The following is an 11,315-nucleotide window of genomic DNA, read 5'->3' on the forward strand; positions in this document are numbered from 1 at the left end:
AAATATGATGCGATGACAACATCGTTAAAATCGGGCGACATCGACGTGCCTAATGTTAATTTTACGATCATATTTAAAGCAATCGCGCTTAAGTTACCGGGGCAAATGGTACAATGTGGCCGGGCAATTTTGTTTTGGTTGTTATTAACACGTTGATTTTTTTGGTAAAATAAAGTGTTTATAGTTTTTTCCTAAGTTTTACTCAAAGTTCATTTTAAATCGAGAAAGCGTATTTTTTTACTGTAGCAATTCAGAATTAAAAATTACGTTATTAAGTTGTAGTATTTCTTCGTGTTAAGTCCTTGGCTATTTTTATTTCAACTTAATGGAAAATAAAAGAATATAGAAATAATTATAATCAATATGGTGAAGGACAAGAGACGACGATGCAGATTTCTGAAGTTTTGAAAGAGGTAACATGCATCTTCCTCCTTTGTTCTTGCCATTTCCAAACGTGTACTTGCTTGATTTCGTAGTAATAGCTGTAAAAAAATAATCAGGGTTGGGAAGTAACTCGTTACTTGTAACCAAGTTATAGTTGTAGTAACTTTCTTTGGTAACTCTAACTGAACTTCGTTACTTTCTCTCCATCTGTAACTGTAACTTAACTCAGTTAGATTTTTCGATAACTACACTGACAAAAAAAATGGTTGCACTTATCACAATCTCACTATAATTTATAGTCATTTTATGAGCCAACCACATTTTTATAATTCTTCCAACTACCCTAGTAGCACAGTGCATTGAACGAACATTGGTTAAACATTGGCCCAATATTTGGTTGTGTTGGGCCAACGTTTAGCCAATGCACTGTGCTACCAGGGTATGTAAGTTATGGTTGACCTAACAACGTATTATAGTTCTCATAGACACAATATTGGTCCATGCAACTTATGATATGGTTGTCATAATGCACCAAAACGAGCTTTCAATGTGGTAAGGAGTATTGTAAATATTGCACTAACAACCACGTGTAAAATTTCGAATAACTATATGTAATAGTAGTAATCGTATTTATATTGGAAGTAATACTCCCTGCTTTTTATTATATATACATTGAGTTCACTACGTTCATTGGTTACATCACTTTGCACTCAAAAAGAATAGTACAAGATAGCGTCTTTCAAAGAAAAGATAAGTAATCTTATACGAATGCGTAAACTTATCCGTATTTATAACACCCTAAGCGGTTTTCTTCTTACGAGAAAGTCTTATACCGCCCGTCCCTCTAGTGAGGACATTCCGAACCACTTCACTTTTGTTTACCACGTGACGTAAGGTGGATGATAGAAATGTAGTTAAATTTACTATTACCTTAATTGTATTTACTATATTAAAAAAGTTAACGAATTTACTATTCATTACTTGGATATTTTAACAGAATAATAGTTAAAAGGTTATATTTTATAGTGATTTTTAAAAATATACTGTGTCTATATGGTTACTATTACTAATATTATAGTAATAATTACTAGAAAAATGTTATTCCTCGCTATAATTATTATACTGTGAAATTATAGTTTCAAATACTACATATTTTTTTCTATCAGTGTACTTTCTCTCCATCTGTAACTGTAACTTTACTCAGTTACATTTTTTCGATAACTAGTAACGAATTTAATAGTTACAATACTTTAAATACATATTGTAAACCTCCACAGATCGCGTTAGACCTTGCATTTGCGCAAAAACGCCTTTATCGACGCTTTACAATTGCAGATTCGATCTTTTTATTTTCATTGCAAGAAAGTAACTATAACTGTAACGCGTTACTTTTCAGAATTGGTAACTTGTAATTGTAACATAGTTACATTTTTAACGAAAAAAACTGTTGCTGTAACTAGATAGTTTTATAAAGTAACTTTTCCAACCCTGGAAATAATATAACAGCAATTATATAGTAATAGTTTCGTATGTATAGCCAAGTTATGCTGTACATATAAATATCTTGCGATTAATTCTTTTCTTCTCATTAGGTACATTCTATGCCGCCAAATATTGATTGGAATACTTCACGTAATGATTCAGATCCGGTTGTCCAAAATGAGAAGGTTTTGAAGCTTTTTTTACAATTGGCAGTGCACGCGGCGAATCGTTTAGCGCGCTTGAGAAAGGAAACCGACAAAGGATATGATTGCAATAGGCGCAACGACAATCCACTAATTTCAACGACAGAAGCCCTCGTAACGCAATCGCCATCTCGAGCGAATTTAGAATGGTTTGACAACAGTACAAAAATCTTGAACCACTCGTCTTTCGACGATCTTGAAATAAACGCGGATCAAAATCAAACAGCTCTTTACCCGCATTTAAACGAGTCGTTTAATTCGAGTAATCTTCCAAATATCGACGATCAAAGCGTTGCACGCACTCCAAATTCAAAGATGAACGATTTAATTTCAAAAACTGTACAAGATGTTCTAGACACTTCACCTGATATTACCGGACATAATCGTAAAGCATTTAATTCTGACACTTTGCAAAAGTCGATCCTCGACTTAGATGCGGTAAACAACTCGCTCAATGCTAACGCGTTTAAACCAGATTCTTGGAAATCAACAGAAAATGATGTCAGCGAGAAATTGCTTAATCAAAGTGATTTAATAAAGAACATTACGAATACATCGGTTATAAATGATTTAACTAAAACTGTAAATAAGTTTCTTCCGAAATCGCAAAACTTGCAGGACTCAACAATTGGTATAAGTCAACGATTATTTGACACAGATTTAGTACAAATTGTTCCAAAAATTATTAGTAATGTACAGGAAAATGCGAATCAACATACTCTGCTGCAAAATATACTACAACATACGCGAGAGCAGTCAGACAAGATCGACGATATAAACCAAAGATTTCTTGATCCAATTAAGAATTTCAAGAACGTTTCGAGTCCGCAAGTTGCAGATAATTTGCCCGTAGTAAAACAGATTTTATCAAACACGAGAAACATTGTGGAATCGATGATTGAAGTTTTACCGGAGGCTGCAAAAAACGCAAGTAACTTACTGAATCAAATTCCGCGATCTCAGGAAAACATTACCGAGGAATACACTCAACTGGAGCAAAGTAAAACCGCTGCACACGCAGGCAATCAATTTGATCCGTCGCATAATCGACAACACTTAACAAGCAATGCGGAAAGTCATTTTCGTGAAGCAGCTGATGCATCTGGAGGGAATAAGTCAGAGACAACTGTTAATGATTTGCTGATAAACGGTGATAATTCAACAGCCGGGAGTAATAATAAGCAATATCTACCTGCATTATTGAAAGATCCCTCTGTTCCGCTTCTCAGATTGCTTCCGGATTTTAATGAACACGAGAACGACAACAGCAAGATTGAGACCGATCTTTCTTTCATTCGGGCAAATAATAATACTAATAATTTTACCGATGAGAAACAGTTGGTAAAGGATTATGAGAAAACGGATCAAGATCAGATCCATCTAGATAAGACTGATGAAGAGGTGGAAGAAAAAGTCGAAGAATTGAAGAAGATGAACAAGCAATTAAATCCAATTTCGGAAGACTTACCTCAGAAAAGTGCAGAAAGTGAATTGACGGACGTTGCAGCTGCTACGTCAACGTCCCCTGATCAATTAGAATCAAATCCATTCACATTAGTCACAATTATGGAACGCCAAGCCAAGAGTTCGGTTGCGCAAGATTCTAAATATGTAAACGATGTTACAAAATCTGATCTGGTAGAAGTGAGGAAACTTCGAAATAATCCTGCTGATCCGTGTGTTGACGACGGAAGAAATCGATCGATTGAAAATCAAATCATTCATGTCGACAATCTGTTAGAATTTAACAGTTCTTTTATTGATGAATTGAAAGACGGAAACTTGGATCCGCAGCTGTCAGAAAAAAAATTGCAAGAAATCAGTGACCAACTGATCAAAGCGCTTTGGCCGCTTATAGAAAGGAGAATGGACAATAGTCGAAGTGATGCGACGGATCAAAACAAAAATTCGCCATCGAACATATCTGACGTGTTTTAGGCAAACTCTGCAGACAACATTCAAATCACATAGTAAGTGCTAGAATTACGTATAGTCGAGAATTGCGTGAAAAAACCCGTATTTGACTGCGGTATGAAATAAATATTTTATAATAGTAATTATTTCATAACAGTAGTTTACATTTATCGCATAAACAGAGAAAATGATTTCTTTGGATTCAATAAATTTTGTTGTATCCAAACAAATTTGATATTTGGAATGGTCCAAACAAATTATTTGTTTGAATTTGAAATAATATATAACTTCGTCTGAAATAAAATATTTGTTTGAAGTAAAAGGTATATTCTCTGTGATCTAACTGATATCATTGTTTTATTCAAGCAACATTATCGTTTGATAGAAAATGTGGGAAAAAAATGTATGTATATACCCTCTACAGTATAATTTTTCCTTCATTAAAAGAAGAAAGATAAACACTGAATTAGTACACTATGTTCAGCTACAAAGAATAGACCATTAGATGATTAGATTGCGTCTTCTGATGCGGTCGCTTATATGTCTGGCAGCCGTGATTTTACTTACGAGTTCGGCGGCCATTTAGTGACAGCACCGAACTTTATAGGCGCCTGGCCAAATAATATAATTATTTGATTGAAAGATATTACTTGAAATAATAGTATCTTTTCTATCAAATAGTAGAGATTGTTTGAATGAAATAACTAAATTTTTATTCAAACAAATAATGTTTTGCACGGAGAAAAAGACTTGGTTGGGATAACCAAAAAAATGGTCGCCTGAAACCAAGTGCCTTGGTTATATATGCACCAGCTGATTTCTTGGTTACACGTACCAACGGCACTTAGTTCGACTGCAATAGTTGGAGCAACCATTAGTACTTGGTAGACTTGGTCGCTCTAAACTATCATTACTTGATTATTGTAACCTTTATCTTTTGGTTGACTTTACCAAGTTACTTGATTGATGGAACCAACGGTCGTACTTAATTGTACCAACTATATCTTTATTGGTACAATTAATTGACCAAAGCACTAAAAATTGATTCTCTTAAATAAAATATTTTTTATAGCTCAGTTCATTGGTGAAAATATTTTTCTTATTAACAGTTTGTCGTAAGGTTAAAATTACATAAATGGACCAAATTAGCTATGAACGGTTTCATTTTTTGGTTTAAAAAACTGCCCGATTCAACTATAATATTTTTATTTTTACGCTCATGCGGAAAATTCACACTTCGCAAAATTTATTAATTTAAAATGTAATTTAAATGTAGAAACGTAACAGAACTTGCCTTCAAATATTGAGACGAACTTCTCAAATCTCCAATTTTCCAACAATTCTTTCACGCTTGTTACTTCCATAGCTGCACTAAACAACTTATGTCCGTTTCTATCGATGCAAACCTTATTCTCGGTTTAAGTTACTTCTTGTTCTAATTCTTAGGACTAGTAAGGAATAAGAAGTAAGTGAGCCGAGATTGAAATTAACCTTAATCGGTGATACTCCTTTCTACCGAATTCACTATGAACTTGGTTATGCTATAAGCTATGGTCGTTTGTTTTTATTTTTTTTAATTTCAATTTGATGTTATAAGAACTAATTGCCGTGGTTCCTTCTGGATAACCAATCGGAATACAATTTCTTGGTTACTTTAACCAATTGCGTTGGTTATAAACACCAACAGTCCCTATCAAGTTTGAATTGCCAGACTAACCAAGTGTACATGATTATGGTAACCAAGTCAATCGTTATAGCAACCAATATACAGCTAACCAAGAAAAACTTTGTAAATTTAACCAAGCCTTTCTTTCCGTGTGTATAAGCATATGTTGTTTCAATAAAACACATCTCGATCAAATAAATAGGAATACTAAATCCAAAGAAACCTTTTTCTCTGTGTAATAGCAATTATTTTATATTAGTAATTACTTTGTAATAATCGATCTTTGAAACTTGGTACTGAACGTGAGTTATAGCCTATATATCAGTTTCGAATTTTGTAGCTGTAAGAAATCAATTTCAATGGACGTGTTGAGTGTCGAAAGTGTTTCTTGTAAAATTGATTTTACTATCTTTACAACTTCCGCGTAAAAATCAATTAACGACGGATAATTAAAACCAGAATTTATCCTTCCACTTTGATTAGTTTGCTCGTCATGTACGACCATACCGATGAAACTTTCATCACGTAGCGACTCTCGAGCGCGTTCTTAAAATTGACTCATACAAGTCCATAAATTCTGTATGTTAAAAAATGCTCAGTCGCTCGTAAGTCAGGAACTGTACATTTTATATGTTAATAATTATGTAACGAATAATTAATAATAATAATTAATTATTTATTTATACTAGAATATTTCTTAATTAATCTCTTTTTTTAGAAAAATCACGGTCAAGGTAAGGATGCATCTTCATGCTCCCAAGAAAATCAAGATCGCAGTCGAAAAAACGAAGCTATCAGTAAAAGAAGACAATTATTCTATTGTGTTTCATTTTGTTAGATAACTATTGAAATCTATCAAATGTCAGAGAATAGAGACTAATAAATGGAATAAAAGCTATCTCTAATTGTAAAACAAAGAAATAGACGGCGGTATTTATAGTCAGATCTTACATTTAAGATCATCTTTAGATACTCCGTAGCCAATGAAATGTTCCATATGGCGTCTTCAGGTAAATTCAAGACGGTCTTGAATACAAGATCTGAATACTGGCCATGACTCTCAGTTCATACGTCCCAGCGATTAATTTGTAAAAAAAAAACGACCGTTGATAATCAAATACAGAAATGCATAGATAACGATGGTGAATGCAAATTAAATAGCGCCTTGTTAATTTAGCATCTTTATAGTCAAATTACATGTATAGCCATGGGCGGTTTGAAGCCCCAAGAAGGGCTGTTGCGATTCGGGGATGTATTTTGCAAAAGGGCCGAGGCCTCGGTATTACGTCTAATCGATCGGCATCGCGTGCGCCTACAAATTGACTGTCTACAAACGGGCGGCCTGGATTTATCACTCAAATGATTATGGACTATCGCGTGAATTAAACGGCGCGGATTGCGCGGTGTTCAATTTCCATAGGTCTCGATATCGCACCATTGCATTATGCGGGAGTTCCACCGGCACCGGGCGGGTTATCGCGTATAAAAAGTCAGTTTATTGTATATGCATTCATCGTCCCGAGACGCGCTGAGTCAACAATTACGTTTGCGACAATTACGTTATGATAATTACGTGCTTGCCAATATTGTGGGCCATCCTAGTGGCCGGTGCCAAAGTAAGGACAAACAGAGACAAAACTAGCAGTTAATAACGATAACATTGAGAATCCTGTAAAGAAAAAAATTTGTGTCTCTGCTCTAAAACATTAATGTACATAATAACAATCTTCTGTAATTACAGTTATTAATCTTAACAATCCCCTACAGAATACTAGCAATTTATTGTATTGGGACCTTAAATAAGTTCGTGCGCTACGTGTGGCCTAGCGTTGTTATGTTGAAAAATCACTTTGTCGTCTTTTGGCGTATACCGGCCGTTTTTCCTTCAATGCTCGGCTCAATTGCATCAGTTGTTGTCGGTAGCGTTCTCCAGTAATCGTTTCGTTCGGTTTTAGCAGCTGATAGTATACGACGCCCTTCTGATACCATCGAATGCAGAGTATGAGCTTTGACACCATGGATATTCGGCTTTGGTTCGGGGTTGATGTCGACAGTTAGCCAAGCTTGCACCATGATTTTTTTCGCTTTGAATTATCGTAGCGTATCCATTTTTCGTCACCAGTCACGATACGATGCAAAAATCCCTTCCTTTGGAGCAGGTGTTTACACGTGAAAAACGCCTTTCAACGTCTGTCGGCTTCAGTTCATAGGGCATCCAATTTCCTTGCTTTTGGATCATTCCCAACGACTTTAAACGTATGCTGATAGCTGCTTCAGTCACGTTCAATGAATCGGCAAGCTCCTGAAACGTTTGACATGGAGCTTCATCGAGCAACGCCTCCAATTCCTCATCTTCAAGCTTTTTCGGCGCGCCTTCACGTTCCTTGTCTTCCGTGTCAAAATCACCGTCTTTGAATCGGTGAAACCATTTTGGACAAGTTCTCAGAGCTAGTGTGCATGTTCCCCGTAAACTTCCACAAGCATTCGATGCTCTTCAGCTGCACTTTTCTTCCAATTAAAGCAGAAAAGTAAAACTTTCCGCAAATGCTCTTTTGTCGGTACAAAATTCGACATGTTCAATACTTAAAAAAATATTGTTTACACTTCGGCCAAATGGCATATAATAAAAATTCGAGCCTGATGATGGTGCTTTGGCATAAAGTGATTGCAGTATGTACCGATGCAAAAAATATTAGTTACGCCATCTCTTAGAAAAGCGCACGAACTTATTTAAGGTCCCAATATATTGCAAATGTAGAGCGTGAAAAATGTTAAATATTTTGTATATTCATAATATAATATAAAATTCTGTAACAATACATCGCTTTGAGCGAATTATACTGATTTAATGATGACGTAATTTGCATGTAAATCTTCCCAGACGCATTCGGAACATTTATCGCCAGATGAGGTAAGAGAAAAATGAAGAAATCTAAGAATATTATATATAATAATTTCTACTGTTATAAATTAATTTCACAATAGATTTGTGTTATGGTGACACATTATTCTTATCACTAATTTTACACGACTAAAATCAATCTCTGTGCAATATCTATTAAAACTTTCTTTTTAATATATTATATTTAGAAGTATAGCAGTCCACTGTAATTAACGTTATTCAATCATAAGAACCACGTAGTCATTTAATTTTAATAGTATGAGAAATTTCTCGCGCTACTTATCTGCGCCAAATAAAAAGTAATAATTTATTTTGTATTCTAAGAAGATCGATTTTGCCAATTATTTCATATGATGACTAACGATTTATATTTACGTTCGAAACTGAAGGTGTGACTGGTAATTTACAGTCAGGAACGATAATCCAGAACAAGAACGTGAACGTCATCGTGAACGTGGACGCGAAAGACGTGGCTCAAGAATTGTGGAAGATAATAGAGAGTCGCTTAAACAATCGGACGAACCATGTTACCAGCTCCAAGAGCATCACGAAGGATCTCGAGGATGCTATAATACCTCTCATATCACAGACCAGAAGGGACGGTACATCCCCGTCCGCCTTCCAAGTGGCAAATCAGTTCGACAATATCACCCGAAGGGCGCTCACCAGAGACGAGCCGGCCATCAATGTGTTAGATGAAGAAATCATGACGAGGGACATCGTGGCGGACATGATGGCCTTCTTGAAGATAACTCTGACGAAAGAGACCGAGTTGAAGATTGATAAGAAGGAGACGCCCAGTAGAAGAATGATGCATAGTTCTGTCGCGCCAACAATGTCGAGCGATAATGAACAGGATGATTATGTGAACGTTAGAGTCAAGATTCGTAGAAAGGATATTCTCGACGCCCTTCATTAGCTTAGCGTCACGTTCTGTCTTTGACAAAAGGACAATTGTATAATTAAATAATATTTGTCTGATTATTGAAATTGAATCAATTTTTCCAATTAATTGTCAGTACATTTTCGAAGTAAATGAATGTTTAATACACCTGATCTCCCCTTGTTTTTGTAAATATGATTCTTTTCTTTATACCTGACATATGTCTCTCTTACGTGTTTATTAAAATGTGTTGCTTGTTTCAGTTTTATTTGTTCGGGGCAATACTGATATCAAGAAACTAAAAGTTAAAAATGACCGATAACACACAAATCGATAAATAAGTTTTTTATTTATAACGTAACTTAGTTGCTCCGAGCGATATGACCGATACAATTAATATACAGGGTGTTATGTAATACCCGCCTCACCTCTTACTTACGGATAGAGCGGATTAGACTGAGTCGAAAAGTCCTGTACCATTTTGCAACTTTCGCAATGGTTCACGAGTTATTAGTTATTAAAAATCGCTGTCTTAGCCCGGCCTACCGCCCAATTCAAGCGCGCGGCGAGATTCGGCCGTCCCGCGATTGGCGTTGCTAGGCGCTCGGGGAGTTGTTTATGACACACAGCAACAGTTACGTATAATAAACAACTCTCCGTGAAAAAGACGAAGAGATTCGTAATTAACGACCAACGTAGTAGCGACGTGTAAGCGACATCGAGTCAGAGCGAGAATCTTGAATCATCTTCAACGACGGAAACCGATGTTAATTACTATGAAAAGTGCACCGATCGCGGGATAGCCACATCTCGCCGCGCGCTTGAATTGGGCGGTAGGCCGGGCTAAGACAGAGATTTTTAATAACTGATAACTCGTTAACTATTTCGAAAATTGTAAATCCCTGGTAAAAATTCCGTTAGAAACGGATAGAACGTGGATTCTATCCGTTTCTGACTGCTCTACTATGCGTTTTTGGCCCTGCAATTACGGATAGAAGCAGCTGATAAATGTTACAGAACCTATAAGATTATGTACGCAAAAACGGTAGGGAAAGGCTAACTGCATCTAACTGATTCCTAATGGAATGGAACTTATCCGAATGCGTGCAGACATAATTACAAATCCTATTCGTTCCTATACGCAGTCAGTTTTGAATGTCTATCCGCATCTAACTGCAGAACCAGACAGGATATATCTATCTGCATTTGTTCGTAACAGTGACGTCCGTTCTATCCGTTGCTTACTGCAAATGCGTATACGTATCCTATCAGTTTCTTACGGAAAACAAATCGAACCCAATCTATCGATTGAGTGCAATTAGAAGTTCGTCGGATCAGCCGTTGTTGAGAACCGAAAATCTGAGGGCCCGTCAACTCGCGTACTCGCGTAAACTTGGCGCGAGACACTACCGTGTCTCGTGATTCATATTTGAGTTGTCCCTGAACGCACATTGTCTATATTATATATGAACATAAAAATTATACAAAAATGCTTTATTTATTCTTAAAAATTACCACAATTATCAGAAATAGACTATAGTTTTGAAAACATATAGTGCTGATTAACCTTTAATAACTGGGTACAGTTGCACTTGTTATTTGTAATTTTAGACAAATTCAATACGTACAAAGGCAATGCGATTTTCTATCAGCAATTACGTCTACGTATCGATTGCAACGAGTAAGTACAGGATGCAGACAGAAACCGGTACGAATCGTATCAATAATTGCAAACAGATTCCTAGAGGTCGACATTTGCATACAGACGCAGATGGATACGGTATCCGCAATTGCGGATAGATACCGTCAACATCCGATGCGTACAAGATGCGAACAGAAACCGACAGGACTCGTATCCATAATTGCAGCCAGATTCCTACA

At 36.0% G+C, this 11,315-nt stretch overlaps 1 protein-coding gene across 2 annotated transcripts; it reads left to right on the plus strand.

Annotated features, from left to right (window-relative positions):
• The first annotated feature begins 100 nt into the window (after window positions 1-100).
• LOC105564793 (putative leucine-rich repeat-containing protein DDB_G0290503) lies at window positions 101-6,566 on the plus strand. 2 transcript variants are annotated; one of them, XM_012017468.1, is made up of 3 exons: window positions 101-164; window positions 1,977-4,039; window positions 6,368-6,566. In XM_012017468.1, exons 1-2 carry the CDS (start codon window positions 114-116, stop codon window positions 4,005-4,007), a joined length of 2,082 nt encoding a protein of 693 aa, XP_011872858.1. In that variant the 5' UTR covers window positions 101-113; the 3' UTR covers window positions 4,008-4,039; window positions 6,368-6,566. The 2 variants fall into 2 exon arrangements, with proteins under 2 accessions (XP_011872858.1, XP_011872859.1); XM_012017469.1 differs by lacking the exon at window positions 101-164 and adding an exon at window positions 295-413.
• The last annotated feature ends 4,749 nt before the right edge of the window (window positions 6,567-11,315 follow it).

This window comes from Vollenhovia emeryi, unplaced genomic scaffold (assembly GCF_000949405.1).
Source record: "Vollenhovia emeryi isolate VEMERY1.0 unplaced genomic scaffold, V.emery_V1.0 DF939159.1, whole genome shotgun sequence".
Taxonomy (NCBI): domain Eukaryota; kingdom Metazoa; phylum Arthropoda; class Insecta; order Hymenoptera; family Formicidae; genus Vollenhovia; species Vollenhovia emeryi.

What these genes read in the sequence shown, in the direction of transcription:
- LOC105564793 (XM_012017468.1), top strand. Translation starts at nt 114, where the DNA reads ATGTGGCCGGGCAATTTTGTTTTGGTTGTTATTAACACGTTGATTTTT. An exon ending in TTAACACGTTGATTTTTTTG is followed by an intron (nt 165 to 1,976) that starts GTAAAATAAAGT and finishes TCTTCTCATTAG; the next exon opens with GTACATTCTATGCCGCCAAA.